This window comes from Oenanthe melanoleuca, chromosome 19 (assembly GCF_029582105.1).
Source record: "Oenanthe melanoleuca isolate GR-GAL-2019-014 chromosome 19, OMel1.0, whole genome shotgun sequence".
Taxonomy (NCBI): domain Eukaryota; kingdom Metazoa; phylum Chordata; class Aves; order Passeriformes; family Muscicapidae; genus Oenanthe; species Oenanthe melanoleuca.
The window spans coordinates 6172667-6197834 of record NC_079352.1 but is presented as its reverse complement, the minus strand read 5'-3'; the positions used below and the strand labels follow the sequence as shown (position 1 = coordinate 6197834).

General features: G+C 42.0%; 1 protein-coding gene across 8 annotated transcripts in view; it reads left to right on the top strand.

Annotated features, from left to right (window-relative positions):
- CUX1 (cut like homeobox 1) overlaps positions 1-25168 on the top strand; it is a 263931-nt gene that overhangs the window by 146959 nt on the left and 91804 nt on the right. For all 8 annotated transcript variants that reach the window (XM_056506370.1, XM_056506371.1, XM_056506363.1 and 5 more), the window contains exon 9: positions 18382-18430. In XM_056506370.1, the coding sequence (XP_056362345.1) occupies positions 18382-18430 (49 nt within the window). The remainder of the gene's footprint in view (positions 1-18381; positions 18431-25168) is intronic.

Sequence of the window (25168 nt, the reverse complement as noted above, 5' to 3'; positions counted from 1 at the left end):
AGTGCTGTTCTGGTGCTTGCATTGTAGCTGTAAAAATAAAGGTACATAAATAGAAGCACACAAAATGCATTTGCTGATCATTCATTTGGATATCCATTAGGTCACTCTGTGGTCAATGGAAATATTCTTCTTTCCTGGAGACCACACAAAAAAATATGCATATGGCATCTGCCATAAGATTAATGCTATGTTACCCCTGACTGTCCCATCTCAGAGCACTGGGATGGGCAGTTTTAATCATTCCACCCTTTTTCATTGTTTTACCTGTGTGGTGCTTTATTGTGGCTCTGCTTTTACTGAGTCAAAGTGGAAATATTTATTTATTGAGTTGTAGCAGATTTTTATAGGCAGAGGGGTAGAGTTGAGGAACATGACTCACAGGAAGTAGAAAGATTGACAAATTCAATTTAACCATTTCTGTTCCTCACCACAGTCCTTCCTATTTAGGGGAAGAGAAGAAAGATTGCAGGGGAGAAGAGGCAGAGTGTCCTCCCATGGATTCCAGAGACACCTCTGCCTGATGCTCCCTGTCTTGACCCAAATCCAAGTGATAAGCTAACAGAGTCCTTTGGAATGTCTCCACTTGGATTCTTGCATGATCACCATCCAGGGCTTTGAAGCTTGTCTACATGGCCAGAATGATCTTTTCTTGTTACTGACCCAAGATAAAATGTTGATTTTTAAAAATTTTATTTTTTATTTTTTATTTGCATGTAATCAGAATAAAGTAGCTGCTGTAGTAGTTTATGCATTTTAATTTCAGATTTTGATGCTGAGATCTGCAGGATGTAAATCAGGAGGGTATATCTGGACTTTCTTAAACTTGGAGCTCAAAGCCAGAATTGATACACATTCTACTTTTTAAAATGCAAGTAAATGTCTGGAATGGCTCCTATTTCTGGGGCAGAAGTCTGAAATAATTAAATTGCAGCAGAGTACACGATGTGGGTCTTTGAAGAAGGTACTCCTTAGTAATATGCAGCAGCACTTTTAATAACTTCCCTGTCCTGGGCTGGTTTAGATCCATGGAGCCAGTTGGGAAATGTGCATTAGCATTGGAAGTTGCCATCTGAGTGACAACAAACAACTCCTGCTGCTGGAATGCTAACAATGACAAGTCATTTGGTGCAGCCATTTGCCAGTTTAATGGCTTAAGCAGCTTAGTTTTAATTAAACAGCAGCTTCTGTGTATGATATCAGGGAAAATAATGTTCTGCTTACAAGTGGAGTTGTTTAGTGTTGTCCCTAACTTACTGGAGACACCAACAGCCTCTTTGTTCCAGCATTCAGCCTGTGCATTGTCTGCCAGTTCATATCAGAATTTGTCTGCAGTAGAGCAAACAAATCCTTTTGGGGTATGGATGAGCCCTGATCCATTGGTTAAGTGCAAACTCAGCCTTGTCTCAGTGGCAGGAGTTGTTCCTTGGGTGGGAAGAGCTCCAGCCATGAGCTACAATTCCAGATTCCCACAGAATGTGTAGGCTGTGGGATCCTTCACCTCTCTGCCAAACTCCAGGAGAGGTCTAGGAATTGACTCATAAAGAGGTAAAATTCTGCCTCCTGGCAGAAGGTGCATCTGGCATGAGCAGAAAGTGACTGAAGTGTTCAAGGCTGGGTTGGACAGGGCCCTGAGCACATGGAAAGTGTCCCTGCCCATGGCAGAGGGGGTGGAATGAGATGATCCTTAAGGTCCCTTCCAACCCAAACCATTCTGTGATTCTGTGCTAAGCTGCTGTAGGAGAAGTGAGGGGTTTGGTGGTCCAGCTGAACTTGATTTCACAGAGACTGAATGGCAGACAGCCCTCATGTCCTTCATTCCCTAGAGCCTGGGAGCTGGAAACCCAGTTTTGTAGGATAGTTGTGCTGCAAGTGACAACCGTGTCACCCTCAGGAGTCATTTTGCAGGTGGCAGAATACAAGTTTGGTGAGGATTAACAGAACAAGGTGGCATTGCCACTTGCAGGCAGAGTTCCTGTTCTGAATCATGCTGCTTTTCATCTAATACCTTTCCAAAATACCTTTTTTAATTTGCAGGGAATATATAGCGTGGGATCACTGTATTCTTTAGCTGATGTTCCTTGCTCAAAGAGATTGGTGTGACCTGAACTTCTGCTTGGCAGGTGAAGGTCTAACACTTGGACTGTTTAAAATCACACTTATCACATGTAGACAGCTGATTATCAGCAGCCTTGGTTCAGAGCCCTTCCCTTTGATTTCTGCTACCTGCAAATGCCCCAGCACTCACTCCATGTGCCCTGATCCCTCTGGGTGCCAGGAGCTGGGAGCTCCAAGGAAGTTGAGACACTCTTAAGGAATTTTCCCACCTTCTTTATTTCTCCTTTTCATTTCCCACCCTTCATCTTCTATCCTCACGTGCCTTTGAATCAGCATGGACAAATTATGCAAAATCTGATGTTACACCCATGCTAACAGTAATAAGGAGGCAAGCAGAGGGTTTTTGAGGTTAAGAAGGTAATAATGCAGAAGGTTTAGCTCAGTTGTGCTTATTGGGGCAAGTATTGCACATCTTGAATTAGGACCTCTTGAGACTCAATACAGCTTAACACTGTCTGATTTATTTAATCACATTTACATAAAATCAGATATATTCATCAACAGAGAACATTGTGGGCAAATCGAATGATAGCATTACTCAACACAATTTCTGGTAGGAGAATATATCCTGGAAGTTTTAGATAGTAATAGATAGTAAATAATCAGCACTTTTACTGCTTATACCAGTTAGTAGTCACTTAAATTCATCAGCAGTCTTTCCTTGGCTTTTCATATGGCTGAAGTTTTGAAGTGTGTTGTGACTTCTTGTGCAAATAGAAGAAAATCACCAATCATGCATCATTCTCATAAGAACAGTAAAGATACAACATTGCTGTTGGAATCATGCAGGTATCTGGCACTCCCAAATTTGGGGCATTATTGGGTTTTCATCATCCTGGTAAATCAAGGACATGTTCTTGTCTCCAGTCACAAAAGGAAGATAATACAGAGCCCTTCACGTCATGTGCTCAGAGCTGATGTTATAAAGCAGTTTATCCTTCCTTTCCCAGAGCTATCTACTTTTAAGGGCTTTGTTTTGCACACTGCTGCAAATACATTTGCTGCCTGCATTAGTCATTTACAGTACTTAGATCCTGTAACTATTAAATTGTTAACATTTGGAGCCAGCTGTAATTATCTTTTATTATTATTAATGGGCATAGTGCTTTCTTTCCTCTCTAGCTTTCCTGAACATTTGAGGGGTCTTTAATATATCTTACACTGAAGCAGCATCTTTGATCCCTGTGTAGACAGTTTGTTTTCTTATCTCTCTAAAATGCTCTCCAAGAATTTTTTTGTCTTCATGAAGTTTTTGCTTCCTTGGGATGTGCAAAACGGATATCCCAGGGATAAATATATGGCAAAGATATGGTCCTGCAGAATCACCAACTTCCAGGGATGCTTTAAACAAGAGCTGCTGTGGCTACACCCACGTGAAGCAGCTCTATAAACCTCATGCAAATCCCAATTTCTATAACTCCTTATTGGGTTTGAACCCTAAAACAATAGAGGAAAGGGTGGTTACCAAGTCTAATCACTGGCTATTCTACTAAGTGTTCTTTTTATTCATGTTCCAGTTTAGAACAGGGAGTTTTCTTCCAGTTCAGAACAGGGAGTTCTCTTCCACTTTTATGTAGAAGGGTGGAAGCCCTTAGTTTAACTGTTCGTTTTTCTGGTGCCTTACTTGAATTTTTCCATGTCTGAAACCATAAAAACTAGAGGTGCTTGACTTCAGCATTAATGGCACTCTTTCCCAGTGTTTATTGTTGGGTGGGGAAGCAGGAGGGAAGATGATCCTGATGCTGAAGATGGTGATGGTGTTGAAGGTGATGGTGATGTTGTTCATATCTGGGGGAGTATCCATGGATAGACTTTCCTCTGAGCTTCTAATGATGATCCTGTGGATCTCAGGGATGGAGGAAGGCTCTCAGCTGTGCCATGGCCAGGCAGGCTGCAGTGCTATCAAGTCAGCTCTGTGCTGATGGTCCTGATCAGTGATTTTCTGTGTGTTCTGCAAATTCTTGCAATTCCACTTCTTATTGCTAAGAAATCACAGCAATAACTGTGAAAGGTGACCAGTCATAAACTGAAAATGTGCTGTACTAATGTTCCATCCTTCAGTGGAAAACTCCAGGTAGTCTGGAAATGAGAAATGACTGCTGGAGATCCCCTGGTGTATAAGTTCTGGCTGGGACTTGATCCTTTAACCCTGAGGATTTCTGTCCATAGGACAGCAGTGGCTCCCTTGTCTTTCCCCTGTTTGTTGCCTTTGTGGTGTCATAGTTGTTGTAGTTTAAAATATACAATATTGTGGTGTTAAGCATGTCTGACCAGCTTAACTCATCAGAAAACCATTTCAGCAGAGGGCTGGTAGCTGATAATGGGTGTACTTTTGCCCTCCTCTCTAAAAGACAGTGGCCACTAAATATAGCAGCATGAGCTATTTTTTGATTATGTAACATCTCTATCTGTCTGTACTCTGATTAAATAATCTATTTTCTTGGCAAAGGAGTGCGAGTTCATTTTCTGTTATTGATCAACACCATATTTTAGCTGTGATACAGATGACTTATTTGTCTTGCTGCCTGTTGGATTGATTTCTGTCCCTGCCTTGCCATCAAGAGCTGGCAGTGGTGGGACCTGCCAGGCACGTGCCTGTCCTCACCCAGGGCAGTGTTTAACAGTCCTTCTGTGCAGTGTATGGTGGATAAACTTAACACTTTTTGTTACTGTTTTTCAGTCAACATACTGTTTGGTGTCTGTAGGAACTAAACTCTTATTATTTACACTCTCATTGTCTCTAGTTAATTCCTGATCCCTTGTACCTTCTACCTCCATAGCAGTGGGACTGAGTAAGTTTAGCTGTATTCAATATCCTAAAATAACCTACATGGCCAGGGCATGTGGAAGACTTAATTATTGACCATTTCTTAGAACAAATATAATAAAAAACATTCCTGGATTAAATTTGTGAGCCTTACAATGTATTTCTGCATCCTGCCCATACAGACCTTGCCTCCCACAGTTTTTATTTCTGGCATAACATGAAATAAACTCCTGCTGAAAGCTTCAGCCCATGGCTTGGGAAGGTGCTGCAGCTGCAACCACCAGGAAAGGTGATGAGGAAGGAGACAGAGCCAGAGAGCCCCATCCTTGCTGTTTGTAGAGCTCCCCAGGTCTGCTTAGACCCTCAGTGCCACTGAGGCACTAAGCAGGGTGAAATTACTCATTAGGCAAGTGCTAGATTTATGGCTCTGAGACCTGTTGGTTACAGAATTAGCCCTGCAGCAAAACCCAGGCAAATCCAAAGGCTTGGTTGGCATTTCCTTACTTCCCTTCTCTGCCACAGCTGTTTGTTCATGTAGGAAGGATGTTTTCCATCCACTTGAGGATTCTGCTGTAGCAGAAATGTTGAGGAATAGTCATTAGCAGCACAAAACTAATATTTCCAGTTCAAACTCCCCTTCTGTAGAAGTACTAAATGTTCTACTAACTGTCAAAACAGAATAATCAAATAGTTCCTTACCATGGAGTACAGCACTAGTCAAGCCCAAAGCTGTTTTATTTCAGCAGCATTTTAAAGTCTCAACAACTGTTGAAAAGGAAATAAAGAATTTGAAAAGTGTTTCTGCAAATAACATTTTTAAAAGGTTAAGTTAGAAAATCCTGCTCTGTTGTCCTCCAAGGGCTTGCAGTAGTACCTGGTGCTGTTGGGGTTTGCCATGGAGGACTATTTAAAGTAATTTTGCTGTCTAGTTTGGATTCTGTGTAGACAGGCAATCTGTCACTCATATTAGTGAGCATCCCTCATAATCCAATACAACTGGATGGTAAAGTTGGAAAAAAGTGAGCAGAGTTACATATTCAGCAAAGATGTAAAAATAAAAGCTGCTGGATACTCAGCTGGCCCAGGAGGCTCGAGGGAAGCTCCAGCACAGCAAGTGGTCAGTGCCAAATTGTCATCCAGCTCCTGGGGGCTGGGGGTGCTGAGCCTGCTTTTTGGGTATCCCACACAGTGAAGGGAGAGGAGAGAGAGGGAGAGAACTCCTTCCTCTGAAGCCCAGGAGGTTGCTCTGTCTCAGGGGCCTGCCCATGAAGTGATAATGAACTGCTGCTTGTGCAGGTTTGGACAACACCTGCCTGTTCTTCTTGCCCTGGTTTGTTTTCCCTGTTCTGTGGTCTCAAATTCCCTCCTTTGTTTCTTTCGGTCTGTTTTTTTTTGCTGCTTTGTCACCGGGGTCAGCAAGATTGATGCTGTTGATAGCTCTAAAGTGAAGCTGCAAAGTGCTGACATGATTGCCTTTTGACAGGAGTGGTGTCTCCATTCAGAGCAAAGCTGGAACAAATTGGGAAGAGAGAAAACCATATTGGTAATTGAATAGATTATTATAAAGACAGCAATCATCCTGGTTGTTAATCTTCAGCAGAGCTCCTGGGAAAAGTAAAACCTACTCAAAATATAGAATAAACACATCTCTGTCGTGCTTTCTGCAATTTTCATTCCCTTTATTGAATAGAGGGAGATCAGTTGCCTTTATCAAAGACCATGTAATGCTATTTTCAATAGCCAGAAGGAAATAACTTGCTTGAGAAGCTAACAGAGAATGGGCACATCACCTGTGTTCACTTCTCAGCCAAGAGCACCTAACACATTCTCCAAATGCATCTCCCACTTGAATGCTGGTTACTGCAGAGTCAGTGTTCAGCTTTTCTTTTGAACAACATGCATGTCCTGTACACTGAGACAGGCAAAAGGTTGCATGTTAATGCAGATTCCATCACTAAATAAATCACTTTTTGTTGCCCATAAACCAGTGTCCAGATGCTACAGGTGGTTGGCAGTGAAAGCAGGATATTGTTGTATTAGAGTGCCCGTTGGTTAATGTGCTTGGAGGGATACATGAGCAGCTTGGTAAGAAAGAGTAAATTGGGGATTATTGGCCTGGTGGACACATTCACTGTGTTTCCTGGCAATAAACCCTTCAAAAGGCTGTGCAGGATGTTGTCTGACATCCACAGCACCAGTTGCCAGGTCAGGCTGGGTAAAGGCACAGATAATTTAGCAATCTCGAGCATTTGTGCTGTGATTGGAGCAGGTCTGCCTTTTCCCTTCTTTAGGGTGGGCTGTTTCCCTGATCCCTGTTCAGTCCCTGGGGGATTGCAGTTCTCCCCAGGCAGGAGCTGGGGGTCTGTCACTGCTCTGCTGGGAACCAGCAATTTCCCTTTGATCTGTGCCTGTGCAGTGACACCTGTACACTGAATTCTGGCTGTGCTCTCATTTTCAAACTGACTTAAAGCTGTTGTACTGAATATAAACTGGGGGGAGTTAGAGAGAAGCTTGTATGGGTTCTTACAGTGATGGACAAAGACAGAATAAATGAGGGGAATAAGGGCAGAAATCAATCAATACCTAATTTTTCCTAATTACTGAGCTCCTCAGCTCTCTCTGTGGTTAAGGAGGAGGTGCTGAGTGTCTCTGGAAGGAAGCTCCTATAGATTAATCTGGAATGTGAATGTTGATACAGTAAAAATTCTGAACAGCCTCCAATTTTTTTGAGGTTGTTTTTGCTCTAAAGAAAACAAACATACAGAAATCTGTGATTTTGGCAGTGGTGTAGTATGAGGGAAGATTGTTCATTTTGGAGTTGTAACTGCTCAAAGTCTAAAGAGATTTTTCAAATATGACATGGTGATTCTACAAAATAAAAAAAAAAAGAAACAAAAACCAACCAAAAAAAATAAAAATAAAATGCACAAAAAACCAAAACCCACACACAAAAAAACCCCCAAAAACAAATTTAAAAAAATAAAAAAATTAAACAAAACAAAGAAAAAAAACCTAGCAACCTCTCCCATATCCTTGACAATATATTTGTGCTTATTTTACACATTGTAACTGCAGTAATATTTGATATTAAGTAAATTAAAGTATTTGTGTGTATTTTTGTGTATTTTAATCTAAGCACAGAAAACTCCTCCTGCTGATTCTTCAATCCAAAGTATTGCCATTCTGATAAAAGAGAATGACACTTAAGATGCCTGCAATTAAGGTTTCTAATTTCAAAATCATACTTCATAAGTAGAAATAGGCAAATGGTTGCAGGTTCTTTATTTTCCAAATATCAAACTACTACTACTATAATTATTATTATTATTATCATTATCATTATTATTATTATATATTGTATATAAAATAAATTCTGTTTATTTAGTTAGCTGGAGAAACAATTGTAAAAGAGCTTGTAGAAGTTGTAGAAGCAGAATTAAAAAGATATGCTCTTTTAGGAAGTTTAAATGTTATACTTAGTAATACATTTTTTTTCAAATAATTTTCTTTTTAAAGGGCAAATTCTGAAAAGCTGGCAGGTTCTGCTGCTGTGCCCTGGCAGCAGGGCAGCCTGTTTGTGCATCCACAGCCCTGCAGGACCACAGCCTTTATCCCAGTTTCCAAAGGAAATGGAGCTTCCATGAGCCTTGTGCTCTGTTTTACTGCCAGCCTGCTTGGAGCTCATCAGTTCCCCATCTAAATTAACTTGGAAGTTGATGATTGACTTCAGCAGTAATTAACAGCATTAGAAATCCCTGGCATGGGGAGCTCTGGTGGAGCTTGTAGGGTCTGGGAATGGGAGGAGAGCAGGCAAATAACCCATTGGAGGGCTGCAGGTTCATCAGCCACATCTCCATGGCTGGAGAGTGTCTTTAATCTGTAATTTAATCTTTAATCTGTAATTTAATCTGTATTTCCCACAGCTTGTGGGTGGGAGGTGAGGAGAGGACATTGAAGGGGTGAGGGAGGACATGGAGATGTTGCAGGAGGAAGCAGCAATGGGGGGCAGCTAAAAAGGCCCAGATGGCACAGCTGATATTGTCACAATAGATTCTATCTAAACAACTTTATGGGAACAATCAATGGGAAGCAGGGCTTTGTTTGGCCTGGGGATGTTTTTTATCCCTGACTCACCTCCATCAGGAAGCAGCCCTGGCTGCCAGGTGAAGCTGCTCCCACCAGGGCAGGCTCTGCATGGACCTGCTCTGTTCTGTGCAGGGAGGATTTCCTCACTGCAGGAATCCCACAGACTCCCCATCACAAAAATGGGGCAGGACACACCTGACTCCAGCACTTCAGAGGCTGCTCCTTGGTTTCCTACAGCACCCAGTTCAAAGCTGCTTTTTGCAGTAAATTGCTATTGCCCAAGTCTATTAAATCTCCCTCAGATGATGTTTAATTGGGGAACAAATTAACTGCCAGATGAAGCTCTGTGAGCGGACTGCACAAATGATCAGCTCCTGGCAAGGGGGATAAACACCCAGAGAACGGGGAATGGACCCAGAGCCTCCAAGTCCCCACCTGCCCTGCAGGAATGTGTTCTGGAAATCAGGGAAGTGCAGGGCAGGTGGGAAAGTGTCAGGAGTTGCAGATTTGGGAGTAAAGTGAACTAAATTACCATTAATAAAACTATCACATCCCAAAATGACTTGCAAAGGATGAACTAGGGTTTCTGCCAGTGTGGATCACAAACCCACCAGTGGAATAAGTGAATGGAAAAGGATCTAGTGTCTGGTGTGAGATGCACATTTGTCCTGCTTGAGTCAGGATCAGAAAGAACTGAGGGGAGGAAAAACCTGGGAACCAGTAAGGAACTCACTTAGTTCCTGATAGAAAAACCTCTAAAGCTTAATCCAAATGTTTGGATCCTTGGGAAACAATGATTTCATCAGCAAATCTAACTACAGAGTGTACCCAAAAGACCCCAAATGAGGACAATTGCAGGGAACATAAGGTTTAACTGTGCTGCTGCCTTGATTAATAAGGCTGCTGATTACCCACATCTTATCAGCTGACTATAACACTGGTTTGTGTATTTGTTATCTCCATTCTGCATTGTGGTATGGGTGGATAAATAGAAATACCATGGAGGCGACAGGAAACAAAACAAAAATAATCAAACATGTTTATCACTAGAGCATTAAAATGGCTGCTGTGGCAGACACCAGATGAATTATGCAATACATAACTTAATTCTCTGGGCCACAGATGTTTCATTTTTCCTGCAAGAAGCTGATTGAACCTTGAATGACAGTTTCAGGCAGTCTTTGATTGCTCTGTGGGTCACATGCTTGATATGACCTGCATTTGAGTTGCTTTCTACATGCTGTTGCTTTATAAAACATGTAAAATTGACATCCTGTTGGCTGCTCAAGGCCAAGTCAGGAGTAATTCCATGGGTTTGATATGCTTTGTGTGCAAGGAGGGGAGAGGGAAGAGTGCCTGTGTTTAAATTCTGGTGTGTTATTGAATCAGCTGAAGTCAGGAGAGGGGAATTGCAGAAAGCTCCTTCAATTTGTACCATGAGGCACGAGGAAATTGGGAGTTAGCTGCATCCATGTCATCTCACATTGTTCTGTCACATCAGGAATGGCTCCTGCTTCCAGGGCAGGCTGGCAGTGCTGGGAATGTTTGTCTAAATCTGAGCACAAACACTTGGCACAACCTGGAGCTTTTGTTCCCCACCCTGGGGACTCCATCCTGCAAATCTGCTGGGCTTGTGCTGCTGCAGCACCTCAACCTCAGGGCCTCAGTGTGGGAGGGATTTTGACATAAATACATGAAAAATCAAAGATCAGAATGTTCTTGCTTGCTGTTCTCCATGGTCCATAAAGGCAGGTCAGAGGGCTCACAGCAGAATGGGATTACAGGCTCTCTGCTTGTGTCCCAGTGCAGGACCTGGAGGAGAACCTGCAGCCTGGAGCCCACAGCTCCAGACGTTCCAGGTTTCCCACCAGCTCCCTCAGGAGTAGGTAAAAATGGATTTTTAGACAAGATTATTTGTTTCTGCAAATTTCAGGTGCAGCAATTGTCTTGAGTTTTAACACCTTCTTTGAACTCTGTGGCCAAAGGATTGGGAGGAAAACAAGAATTATTCAAATCTGGGCACTCCTGATTTCTGATTTTACTGCTACTCACAGGGCTTTGCAGGGTGCAGCAAAAACACAGTGTAAAAGAAAAATATCTGAACAGGGAAAAAAAGGATTTATTGCATTTCTTTTCTGTGATGGGCAGTGGGATTGCTGAACATGGAGTTCACAAGAGATCTGGTTTTGGTGGAAGAAAAACATTGTGAGAACTGAGTAAGAGATTTTTAAATGAAGGGTTAAACAGTCTGGGGAGCCAGAATTCATACTGGTCATGGTGCAACAAATATGTGCCACATAAGAAAATAGTATTGCCATCAAAAAAAAAAAGGATGGATCATCTGTTTATATATTGGGGGGGTTTTCTAATCCAACCAATATATCTTTTCTTTCTTGCAGCTGCTTACACTAAGTGTTCTCTGGTTTGCCAAGTGTGCCAAGATTGTGTGTGTGTGACACTGTGGGAATTACAGCTCTGGGGTGCAGGGAGTTGATGTTGTCTGATACATATAATTCTTGTTTTTCCTCTTTGCCTTTTACTGAGCATATGAGTTAGTGTCAGTCATATCAATTTCGCTCCAGAATTGATTAAGAAAACACTGGTGATCTTTAGAAACTGCTCCCCCATGTATCACTTGAATAAAGCTGATTTCTGTTGTCTTTAAAACATTATAATTGCAAACATGATTGTTTTATCCCTGAAATCCTGACTAATACATGAAAACAAAGTGCTGTGCAGGTTTTCTTGGAAAGTACTTCTCATATGGACTGAAAGATGTTTCATTCTATAGGGTCTTTTCTCTCTAATGATTGAGATGATTCTTGTTTTGTCGTGGTACTGCTCAGTATCTTGGGCTTTATAAGCAGTGTCTTTAACCTTTTTCAATATTTGGTGATCACTTGGTACCTTTCAAGCACCCAGGCCCTGGTTTATTTGAAGATCACACCTGCAGCTGGCATGGCTGCTTGATCCTGGTGTGCTTAATGAGGAATCTTTCCCTGAGATTTATTTCCCAGCCTGGATCTGTGCGCGGTGCCGTGCGTGGGGGCAGCGAGAGGAAACCAGGATGAATTCTAATAAAACAACAAAAAAAAGATGGGAAAAGCCTTGGGTCTCTCTGCCTTCTGCCAAGGGAGGAAGTTGATTTAGTGCAGGGTGTCTGCACAGGGGTCTGGGCAGTGTCCAGTGGACATTTCCCCACTCCCAGATTAGTGCAGATGACGCTGGGTGCAATCACCAGAGCACCTGAACCCAGCCTGCCTTTGATCTCTCCATTTAAAGCCTCCAGTCTCTCCCTGCTTAGCAGAAAGAGGATTTTTTTCTTCAATTGAGTTCCTAGGAAAGGAAACACCCAGTTCATTACTAAACTTGGTGGATTTATGAATCCCTGAACAGAGAAATTCTTTTACAAGAGGCCTGGATTTATATGACACTGGAAAAAGGATTATCTGATCTGAAGATCCTTAGAGGGTTGCTCTGAAAGAAAATATTAACCTATAGCTCTTGCAATTTGAAAAGTAGATTTGAGAACTTAGCAGTAAAAAGTGTGTGAGATCTTCCCCTTTGACATGTTATGCTGAAATCACTTTTTATTTTGTTCTTTGTACAATTCTTCTGCCTATTATTCCATCTTGTACTGACAGTAAAGGTGAATTTATCCCTTTTGGATGTTTGTTGGATTGGAATAATTATGAATTCTAAAAAACAAGTAAATGTGTGTACAGTGATACTCATAAAGTGCCATAAAAATGAGTGAGTTTTTTATATTATATTCCTTTGGAAACTTTCTAAGAAAGTGTTGGTTGGTTTTTTCTTTCCTAGAAATTAGGCAGCAAATCCCAGGCACCTTGGCAGGTCACTGAGGAGCAGGGATTAGATGAGGGCATCCACAGCAGAGCTTAGGAAGTGGTTTGAATTTGGATAGGGAATTTGTCATCCCTCTGCTTTGCTTAAAATAAAAAATAAAATTGAATAGTCAAATGCTGGAATGCTCCTGTGCCCTGAGTGAATGCTGTGATCATTGGGCTGCAGGCAATTCTGCCATTGTTTAGTGATCCGAAATTGCTTCCTAGGCCCAGGAACCTTCCCTGATAAAAATTTCATTGAAACCTGAAAAAATTTCAGTGCACTGCCTTTTGCTTTTTATTTTTTTCTTCTTTAAATGTTTTGGCCCCTGTTCTTCTTTTCTTCCCTTCCCAAATATCCCAAATAACCTCACATTTTTTGCCTTGTGCTGGCCAAGTGCTGGGTTACACTGCCTGTAATTTTAAGAGCCTGAGCTGTTTACCTAATTTGGCCAAAATCTGCTCTGTGCCGATCACAGATATATGTTACAAGGAGGATTTTTCTTTTTTTTTTGTTTCCTTAATTAAACATAAATGCACATTAGTTGATAATGTCTGCTTTTAGTTTGAAATTGCCTGTATAAATGTTTGGGTAATTAGAACATTTTAACAAGCCCCACTGGCTCCATATACCGTTTGCTCTGACTAGTAAACTTTTACATGTTTTTAAAGAAAACAAATGTGTGGGAAAAAATGTTGTTTGTTTTTTGCCAAACCAAAGTATTAATCTGCCCTGGTAGGGAAGTTTCTTGGCCACGCCACTGACTGCAATTTCCAAAGTGTCATCTGTATTTTTCAGTCCTTCCATGTATAAAGAATCCAACAGCAGTTTCCTTCAAGGTTGAGTAAGTCTGAATGTTTAGGGGGCTGTAGCCACAAGATTTGGCAAACCATTCACTTGTCATGTTAATAAAAAAGGAATTGTTTCTGCCTCTTTAAGCTAGTAGCTAAATGAAGGGCTTGGATCAACTGGATTTTAATCATAAAGTCCATGTTCTTCTTCCTTGCAAGTGAATAACTTTGTGGTGTTCAGGGTTTTCATCTGATTTAATTTTATTTAGAAGAAGAACTGAGCTTCTTCTCTGTTACCAACCCTTGAATGTGCTGACTTGTTATGCTCTTCAAACCTAATCACTTTTCTTGATCTTAAAATGAAAATTGAGCCTTTCTGCACTTTTTATTTCCCATAAGCAATTGAATTGAAAAGTGGGGTGGTTTGAGGTTTTTTTTTTCAACTTCTTCAGTTGTTTTTTATAGATGGCATGTTAGCTTTGAGGGCTGCTCATGACTGGTAAAAGCTTATACCTTGTAAAATCCATAGCTTTTAATGCATTTTGTTTCTCACTTCAAACACAGAAATAATAGAATATTTCATGGTCATGCTGTTGCAACAGTTCAGATTCTTTTTACATGGTGGTGCTGATTTTGTGGCTCCAAATGCTTGGGCTTAAAATTTGATTTCCTAAATTCCTCAGTCTGAAAATGTTGAAACTTAGAACAAGCTGTAATACACCCTGAAGAACTGTCTTGCTTACATGATTACTTTTCCTCTACCATGGAGATTACAAGAAACTAGATCAGATAAATGATTATATTATCTCTGGAATGCAAAAACAGTGGGTAGATAACATTTATTCCTGAAAACAGCTTTTCTCCACTCTCTTTCTCATGATCTGTGTTAATGTTTAGAAAGTATCACCCTTGACCAAACCCTGATTAATGTTGGGTTGCAATGTGGAAATCTGGTGTAACCCACCATGAATATCAGTGTATTTTAGCAAAATATCTTCTTGTTATTAATTCTCTGTGTCTGTCTGCAGAAGGAACTTTTCTCCTTGCATTCATCTCTTGGGGTGATGGGGAAATTGAGACACTCATGAGGTGCATGTTCATTCAGCAATAAAGAAAGTAAAAAGTGAAATAATCACATCTCTGGTTCCTCAAAGTCAGTTTAGTTCACATGGTATGACTTTAGTCACAAATAGATTCTGGGTAACCATGTATTTGTTGATTAGGTGAAGAAATTCTCTGTGAGGGTGGGCAGGCCCTGGCACAGGGTGCCCAGAGCAGCTGTGGCTGCCCCTGGATCCCTGGGAATATTCCAGGCCAGGCTGGACATTGGGGCTTGGAGCAGCCTGGGGACAGTGGGAGGTGTCCCTGCCATGGCAGAGGTGGAACAAGGTGATTTTCCAAGGTCACTTCCAAGTTCCCTTCAAGATTCCCATCAGATTTTCAGTGCAAGCCTGCAAGACAAGCCTGGAGCTGGATGATGCTCTGCCTGCTAAATTGTTCCATTGAAAGAAAGAGGAATATTGAAATAGGAAGGGCTGAAAATGAGCAAATGTAGAAGAGGGTGAATACATCAAAAATGACCTGTGTGGGACTCATTCAGTGAGCCAAGCAGAGCTGCCTCGTGCCTGACAGGTCTGAATTCGACACAGTCCTTTGTAAACAATAAATCAATGCAGGTTGTTTCTGTGAGTGCATAAAAGGTGTGAGAACTGTAATTTATTTTATAATAAATACTTGTGCTGAGCAAACAGTGAATGCAGCTATTAGAGACTTTCTCAAATAAGTGATTTTAGGCTGTTGAGTGCCAGCTACTCATGTGGTAGTCGAGCTTTTAAAATGAAAAGCCTGAATTCCTTTTGAAGATTCTCCTGAATGCTGTTGACACTTCTGCTAGGAAAGAATACAGAGTAATTTAATTCATTACTTTACTAAAAGATAACATTTATGGTTGCAGCATTACCCTCCATTGGTGTGCAGACTGCTAGGCTGGAGGTGTTTACTTGAATTTTTTTGGAGATGTTGCATCTTTTTATTAGGTGTGCTGGAAAGCCTGGGAGAAAAGAACGTAGGAGGGAAAGGGGAGTTCAGGATCAGTCAGCTGGTGTGTCTGGATACAAGGACAAAGGGACAATTTTGCCTATGGCTACAGTTTGACACTTTACTGGATTCAGTCAGAATTATCTGTGCAGGCTGAAGGGCACAAATGTCATTTTTATGGCATTCTATATCCTCAGTTGCTGTTTTTTGTAATTGGCTGTGTATCCCAGTTCTGTAATAGAGCTCTTAAATCCTGACCCCGGCCAGAATGGGACACAAATACCAGAATTAATATTTCTCTCCACTTTAAATTCAGGGTTGAGTCTTTTTACCTTGTTTTTCCAGCACCATCTTGTGTTTCCCTGGCAGCCACTCACTTTTCCTCTGGCTCTGGGTGCTCTTCTTATTCTCTGCTCTTGGTTCCCTCTCCCCTTGGGCCATTGGCCTTGGATATCCTTCCCTTCCCTTTGGCTCCCCTTACCTTGCCCCTTTCAAGGTGGCTGAAGGTCCTTGGATGAGTCCAGATTCCCTGACACTTCCACCCCTTCCCACTCGTATTTTCTCCATCAGAGTCATGTTCTTTTCTGCCAGAAAAAAAGAATTTCCCTGGCAGAGCTGAAACTCCACCTTCTGCTCCCAGAGCTGGGCACTCCTCCTCTCCCAGTCCCAGGGGTTTTTGCTTGCAAGTCTTTCACTCCTCTCAGGTGCTGTGTTGTTCCAGACCTTTGGCTGATACCTGGCACCCCCAGTTTGGGTGGAAATGCAGGGATTTTATTGTTCTCCCCAACTCTCCAGAGGAGAAGAAGCTGGAACATTCCCAGCTCTGCTCTGGGAGGTGTGTGACATAACCCAGACATCATTTACTGGCTCCATATAACCTGAGGCATTCACACATAAATTGAGCCCAAATGCAGCAGCTTATATAAAGAGGATCCTTAAACCATCCTGGCTAAAAATATTTGTGAAATGCTGGGAAGCATCTTTTTAGTGTTGGGGTATTCTCTTCCCTCTTTTCTCTGTTACAGATATACAGTGGGGTCACTTCCATGGGCTTTGGGACATCTTTTTCAAGTAGAAATACTGTCATTTCCATAAGTGGGTTAATAAGTTTTTTGGGCCTGGAGTCTAAAACAAAAGATGTTTCCCAACTGCAGGGGCTAAAGAGATGGAAAGTGTTATTGCAGGCTGATGTTAATGTGCTCGAGTCAGTCTTGTGGCTGCTCCTTGAATCCTTTTTTGCCCAGGCAGTGGTTGTTCAGTTCAGTTCAGTAAGTAATGACCATTATCTATTATTAATTCAAAACATGGTGTGCAGGATTTCTGCCCAGTGTAAGAGCACATTAGCTTCTCCTGCACAAGAAAACACATGTTAATCTGTTTTCCATTATTGTCCAAAAGATTTTTGCAGACGACAGTTCATGTTGCCCCAACAACATTAAAGGCTGTAATTAAAAATAATTTTCCATTAATTTATATACATGCACATTTACTTATGATCTTTTGCTGCATTTCCCTAAGTGTACATCCAAAAACCTAAAATGCTGTTGAGGAATAAGTCAATATTCACTGTAATGATCCAATGTGGAGTGTGCCAGAACCCTGATGTACTTCAATTAACCATCTTTCCTAATAAACACCTGCACAGGGAAATGGATCTTCTGTGGGAATCAGCAGAAAAACCCTGACTTTTCTGCATGGCAGAGGAAGGGAATTCCAGTATTTCACAGCTTTTACTGATAATGATCTGCTACAGATTAAAAACAAAAAGCAGACATTATGGTGTTGGCAGATTGCAAAAGGACTTGCTGGTAAAGCTGCTGTTCAGAGGAGATGAGGACAGTGTTTATTGCTTCCATATGGTCCAGGCATACAAGACAGGCAAAATGTCTGGGGAGAATAGTATGTCTTATTATATTGATACAGAACATTCTTTAGTGCTGTCAGCCCTTTTTCCTGGTACCTTTCCCAGGTGAGAGCCTGAGTGGGAAATATTTGCCCATGATTGAGCATGAAGATAAGAAAAGATTGCTTAAGGATTGGCTCCATTTGTGTGAGTGAAGTATTAGAAATGTTGATTTTTAAGGGGTCAGGTCTGGGAGCTGCTTCCTAACGCAGGGATCTGAAGAATCTCTTTTTTTTCCTTGACTATTTGTATAGTTTTCAACCCTTTGACTTTCCAATTCAGCTTTGCAAAGTGCATTAGGAGTCTAAATTTAGAATTTGATACATTCATGTCAAAAATCCCTCCTTTCCACGTAATGTAAAATTGAATTTCTTGGTCTCTTTGACCTCTTGATGGTTTTTTTTAGCCAAATTAAGAACCAAACTTCTGGGCACATTGAAAAGAAGAGTAGCTGGTTGCTTTTGTATATGTGGGGAGTTGACTGAAGAACTGCAGTCTTTGACTTCTCCATAATTGTCACTTGAGAAGCACCTTTACATGTGGAAAGATGACACTGCCTGGAATTCTGGGGAATAAGACCTTCAGAGATCCAATGAATATGTTCAGATATCCATTTGCCTATTGCATTGCAAAAAGGGGAGCAGGCAAAGGAATTAGAGATTTATAGACTGGTCCAGAAAACTCCAGAGGATCTCACCAGTCAGGAGATGAGCTGCTCAGTCCTACTGTGTCCTTTTACAAATAAATATTGACTGTTGGTGGTGTTTGTGTGCCTGAGCTCATGCAGCAGCCATTCTCTGTGTGATAACAAAACTTCTGCTCTCTTGTTCTCCCAGGGCTGATGAAATCGAGATGATCATGACAGACCTTGAAAGAGCGAATCAGGTAGGATTTTAAATGAGTCCCCCATAAAATTCTAAGTGTGACTTTGAATATTCTTTTTAAATTCTCTTTTGGATTTCATGACAGTTCTTTTATATGCACTTTGCAGTCATAACTGCATGGAGTAAGAAAATATGCAAATTTGGAGCAAAATACAGCTCTTTAGGGATGCTCTGTAAGGATTGTGGGCACAGTAGAGCAGTGCTTGCCATATATTTACCTTCTAATCATTTAAACTTGCATTTCTCACTGTAGTTATTCTTGGCTTTATGTTTCTAAATCTGTCATGTTGGCCCCTACTCAGACATGCAGGTGAATGGTTTGCCCAAATTAAAGGGTCTCTGCCCTGTGGCTGTGGCAGGGCTGCAGGTTTTGGGGACTTCTCCAGACTTTTTTTCCCCCTTCCTTTTCTGCTATGTTTTATTGGCACATTAATTTTTAGCAAGGGTTGGATCAGACTGTTCTTTCTGTACAGGATCACAAAGAAATTGCAGTTTGTTCCTGCAGATGTTAATTTGGGCTATGAAATGTCTCTCTGGCCATCCCTCTCAGTGCACACACTCCTGACATGAGTGGCAGAAATACTGAGTTTTAACAAACCCAAACCCAACCACAGCCATGCAGAGAACCCTTCTGAGGGAGTGAGGTGGTGGTGGAGATGTGGATGGCCAGGCAGGATTCCATGGCAGTGGAAATTCCACAAGCCACTGGGTGGTTTCACAGAGGGAAACCTCAGCCAGGCATTTCCTTATCAGTGAGCTTCATTAATCCCTCTGCCAGGTACAAGCAGAGATTGCAATCTGAAATCTCCCAGGCTATGGATTTATAATCCAGCTGCAGTTTACCTAAGAGCAGCTCCCTTCCAGGAGGAATAGTGGCAGCTCCTTCCCCTCCCTGGGTCCTGCTGTCAGCAGTGGTTGTGTGAGCCAGACCAGGTCACTGATCCTGTTGAAAATGTACCCCCTGCTCCAGCTGCTGTTTTGTTTTGTCTTTTCCCTTTTGCCAGATCAGCTTTCAGCCCCCACACTCCCCTGCTGCAGCTGTCAAGTCTACAGCAAGTGCTGCTGGCCTTTACATTAGTTCTTGGAAAACTGGAAAAATACAAATCACTGAATCATTTCCACTGGAAAAGCCCTCCAGGATCATCCAGTCCAACCATCACCCAGCACTGCCAAGCCACCACTAGCCCATGTCCCCAGTTGCCACATCCACAGGGCTTTGCAATCCCTGAAGGATGGGGACTCCTGTGCCAGGGCTGGCCAGCCCTTTCAATGAAGAGATTTCCCTGGTATCCAACCAAAACTTCCTTTGGAGCAGCCTGGGGCTGTTTCCTGTCACTTGTTACCTGGGAGCAGAGCCCAACCCTTACCTAAAGCCTCTTTCCAGGGAGTTTTAGGGAGAGAGAAGGTCCCCCCTGAGCCTCTTTTTCCCCAGGCTGAGCCCCCCCAGCTCCCTCAGCCACTTCCCCAGCTCTGCTCCCTTCTCTGGACACACTCCAGCATCTTAATGTCTTAATGAAGCCAAATAATATTTGTAAGTTGTTGAGTTGATTATTTAGTCAGTAAAAGCAAACTGGTGTTTGTACAGTGGATTCTTAGTTCTGTCAAAGAACTTTTATAGACAGCATTAAATATTTATGAAAGTGCAAGTAATTATTTGAAAATATGTAGACTTTTTAGAAATGATGTAGGTGTTAAAAATGTTTTGGTAGAATAATTTTGTGATTTTTGTGAAGGCAGTACATTTTGCTGTGATTTATCCAGTAGTTAGTTTTTTTTCCCCTCAGTCTAAAGGAGCTGTAGTTAAAGAACAGGTATTTCTGAATTCCTCATTGCATCCTAAAATGGATTATTCCTATTTATCTTGAAATGCTATTTTTCTACTTAACTGGTACAAAACTGCAATGTGGGTTGATTATTTTATTTTTTTTTTTACTGTATTGTGGTGCTTTTCTTGTAATTAGGTAAAATTCATGACTGCTTATGTGCATAACCCTTAGCTTGATTGTAATTCTGCAAATCTGACTGTACATTAAACCAGAGGAGGGGATTCTGTCTCTCCTTTTCCCATCTCCCTCTCCTCTTCGTCCCCCTCTGGCTGCTGTGGTCCCATCCCCTCCCAAACAGTACCTGGGGGTGCTTCACTGAGCTGAGGAAGTGCAGGAAGGCCTGGATTTGGGATGCAGGGGGCACCTTTGTGGTTTAGCAGCTTGAGGCAGCTCAACAAAACATGGGAGAAGCCACAGCACTGAAATCACAGACTCATGGAATGGTTTGGGTTGGAAGGGACCTTGAAGATCATCCAGTTCCAAACCCCCTGCCATGGCAGGGCCACCTCCCACTGTCCCAGAGTGCTCCAAGCCCTGTCCAGCCTGGCTTTGAACACTCCCAGGGATGGGACAGCCACAGCTGCTCCCTGTGCCAGGACCTGCCCACCCTCACTAAGAATTCCTTCCCAATATCCCACCCATCCCTGCCCTCTGACAGTGGAAGCCATTCCCTTGTCCTGACCCTCCATGCCTTGTCCCCAGTCCCTCTCCAGCTCTCCTGGAGCCCCTTTATGCCCTGGAAGGGCTCTGAGCTCTCCCTGGATCCTTCTCTCCAGGTGAGCACCCCCAGCTCTCCCAGGTGGCTCCAGAGAGGCTCCAGCCCTGGGAGCAGCTCCATGGGCTCCCCTGGAACTGCTGCAGCAGTTCTGTGTCTCTCCTGTGCTGGGGCACAAGAGGGACACAGAGGGACTCTGGCCTTGGAGGAGCTGGGGAAGGGCAGGGCAGATTCACTGAGGAGCAGGAGTGCTGCAGTAGCTCAGCTCAGCTCATCTGCTGGAGCATGCCCACAGAGTCTTTGCCTCATGTGGTGCTTTAGCTTTATAAAACACTTTGATGAATTATATCTAATCTTTGTAGCAGCAATTCCTGTGTTTTAGCTCTTCATAGCTGAAAAAGAAAAATACTGGTAGAAATTAAATCTATTGCACAGGCCAAAAAGTGAGTTTGCATCAGGCTGAAGTGTTACAATTGCAGAAACAAGTACTTAACCTAATTATGTATTTAATAGTTAAATTAACATTTCCTTTTACCATTTCAGTAAGTGCTCATTCCCCATTATTAAGGCTACCTTTAAAGAGTAGTGCTCAGCATGACTCCTGCTTTGCTCAGGGACTGCCTTGCTGATGTGGATGTGATGTTTTGCTGCTCTGGAATTAGCACTGACCAAAACCACTGGGATTCAGAGCACAAATTTACATGTTTCTACTAAAAAGATGGGGGGGAAAAATTTGGTGTAAATTTTTATATATCTGACATTTCTTGAAAATGCCTTTCCCAATTACTGCCCTTTTGAAATCCAGAGCTGACACTTTAGAACTTCCCTTGCTGTTGGGGGGACTCCTGTCTGGCTCCTGAGAGGTGGGAGTGCCTTTCCCTCCCCAGTTCTGCAGGAACAGGATGTGCCCCTGACCTTGTCCAGGTGTCCATAAAAATGATCAAATCCACAGGGCCAGAGCTGATGTTCTCCCACCCTGTGTCCTGTGGGGTGAAGCTGGGACCATTCTTACCTTCAGCTCCATCACCTCTCTTCTCCCAGTGGTTTTTTCTCACTTGGATCCTCAAGTTTTTTCATGCAGGAGCTTTCTGGGTTACTTTGTGTGATACCAACCCCAGAACAAATTACTGGCTCATCAGAATAATTGCCTTTAAATGCCAATGAGCTTTGCAATTTTCTGCTCAGAGAGAGGGAGGAGTAGTGACCACAAAGCTCCCTCCCTCTCCATTGTGTCATTAACACAAGGTGTAAACTGAATTTTCCCACAAATGTAATAGTGAGAAATGAATCCCTCCCCTGGGACAGATGTGGGTGCAGGAGATGAGGGGGGTGACAGCCCCTTCTTCCTCAGCTGCTCATCCAGGTGCTCATGGCCATTCATCCACAATCCTGAGTGGGGTTTTAGGCAGAGATCAGAGTGCCCCAAGTTACACCCACTGTGGGGTGACATGGGTGCAACCCTTCCCTTGGAAAGCCCTGAGAGGTTTTTCTATATAAAAAAGGGCAAGAACAGTAAATAAAAAAGTCTGGTGCAGCTGCAGCTGCCCCAAGAGGAACCATGAGCTCCTGCCATGGGGCTTTAGGAGGGGTGTAAGGTCTGAAGCCAGAACCCCCGTTGGTTCCATGGTAAAATTTGCAATTCCAAAATCTCCCAGGCAGAGTGTGGGTGCAGAATCTCATCCCCAAGGCTGTGGGACTCGAGTGCTCAGGGCTGTGCAGGAGCTGAGGGCACAAAAGAGCCAAATACAATAGGAAGGGCTCCTTTCACTTTATTAACCCAGCAGCTTGATGACAAAACCTGATAACACAGCCCACGAGTTCCCCCTGCATTTCCATGAAGATTTAATAATGCTGTAGTTTGGTGAAGGGACTCGTTTTATTAAGATTTCATTTTGCACAATAAATCACTGCATATTTTCTGATATGCTACGAAGTATAAGAATAAATAATTAAAACTAAACTACCCGTACTTGTCAAAATAAATGATTTATCATAGTTTGGGATACAGCATCTTTGAATTTTTTATTGTTTGATTCCCAGAATATTCTAATTTCCAATCAGGGAAGTTAATGAAGCTCCAGTATACATTTCTGCATTCACAGCAGTTACAGTTGTGTGACTGTTTATTTTAGACAAATATTTATGGTTAGCACTTTGCTGTACCTTTTCAAGTTTACACCTTTCCAGTGTTTATGGCAGCAAAGTCACGAATCTTTTGGGATGACAAATTTATTCAAATGAATTATTGTTCTGTCTCTGTACTTCATCCAGGAGCCTGGAATCATCCAGTTGTGCTTGAGAAAAACAGAGGTTTTTGTTGGAAAGAATAATTCCTAGGTTGTGAAAACAGAAATATTTAAATATATTTTAATTTTTAAATATATTAAACCTGTTTAATTTTTAAAAATTACAGCAGGGCTCATTTTAAGGTTTTAATGCAGAGTCTAATTTGTGGCTTAGTGTCATTGATGTGTCCAGATCTCTTCTCTGCCTTTATACATTGATCACATAGTTAAAAAAAATAAAATCTAATGGGCTTTGTAATTTGAGCTTCTTGCAAAGAAAAAGGTGCTTTTTCACTTTTAAAACAAAAAAAAGAAGAACTTTGGTTAGGGTTGTTTGATCCTGGGTTATTGTATTTTAATCTGAAAGAAGAGGGAATAGATTTGAAAAGCAGAATCAAGTATAGGTATCCTTAGATTTTGATAGTGGTAAGAGAAAGAAAACCTGAGACTTTTTTTTTGTGTGTGTGTGTGTGTGGACTATGTTGTGTAAGCTATAGAATAATTAATTTATTTCTACTTTTGTTATCCCTTTGGAAAAGCCACATGCTTCCACTGATTTTCTTTCTATCTTCACAGTGCTAATAGTACTCCCAGATTTCTGCTTCTTATTTTTCTGGGGAAAGGAAGTCAAATATAGAAACTTCTAATACCAATAAATCAAGAAAACTGTACTTTCTAAAATATAGCAGCTTTTATTAAAGAATCTAGACTGGATCAATATCATTTATTCCACAAAAATGTAGTGTTGGGTTTTAAAGTCTGTAGAGGAAGAGTTAGTGAATTTAAGCATTTTTTGGAGCCAAAGTGCCACTAAAATATATAAAACAGTGTCTGCTATAAAAGCAGAAAGAAAACCTCACCAGAGTGTTTTAGCAGAAATGCTGCTCTCAAGATTATTTTTTATTTCCTTGTGTGTGGCACCTTCCTGTCTCCAACAAATCACATTGGAAAATGGTTCGAAAAGATATTCCTGCTAAGTGAGATTGCCATAAAATATGTATGTTTTTGAGCAGCAGATGGAATAAATTCCCCTTTTCACTCAGCAGCCCGAGTGCAGCACGATACAGGTGCTGCTGCTGCTCAGGGGGGTTGCTGTGACCACCACACCCCTGATGAGCATCCTTGGCTCTGCACTGCCATGGGGAAGGGAATTCATCCTGCCTTGGCTCCTGCACTGCACCAGGGTGACACTGCCAGAGGATTTGCTGGGATTTCTGATCCCTTGGCAGTGAGCTGGATGCTTTCATTGTGTGCCATCACCCTGGGGAATTGCCCCTGGAGCCCTGGAAGTGCCCCAGGCCAGGCTGGATGGAGCTTGGAGCATCCTGAGATAGGGAAAGGTGTCCCTGCCCTGGCAGGGAGTGCAATGAGAGGAGATTTAAGATCCCTCCCAGCCCAAACCACTCCATGGATCCAGTTAAGTTACATTGCTTCATGGCAGATGAAGCCCTTCACTTAATCCTGGGATTTCACTGTCTGTAAAATGGGAATAATAACGTTTACTTTACAAAGGGCAGTTGAGATCCTTGCACAGAGAAGTTCCATATGAAGGCAAAATATGGTTAATATTATTTTCATGCAAACATGGTTTCCTGCAAATGCCTGGCTATCAGTTGGGAATACATTTATCTGGCAGCCTTTCAGCACACAGAGGAAAGTGCAATAGCCTGAAGACAAGAATGAAGACAACCCAACCTCTTCTGGTTTTTCTGGAGTTTTTTCTCTTTTTTTCATGTAATTCTCCATTGTTGGAAAAAATAGGTGCCAGAGCCCTGAAAAATCTTTCATGTCCCTGGTGTTCTGCTAACCTTGCTGCTGTTCTGTGGAAGTTAGGGCCACCTAAAGGTTTTATAGTAAATTTTTATATCTGAAAAGTTAGGGAATTAAAGCACATTGAACCAGTGTATTTTAAT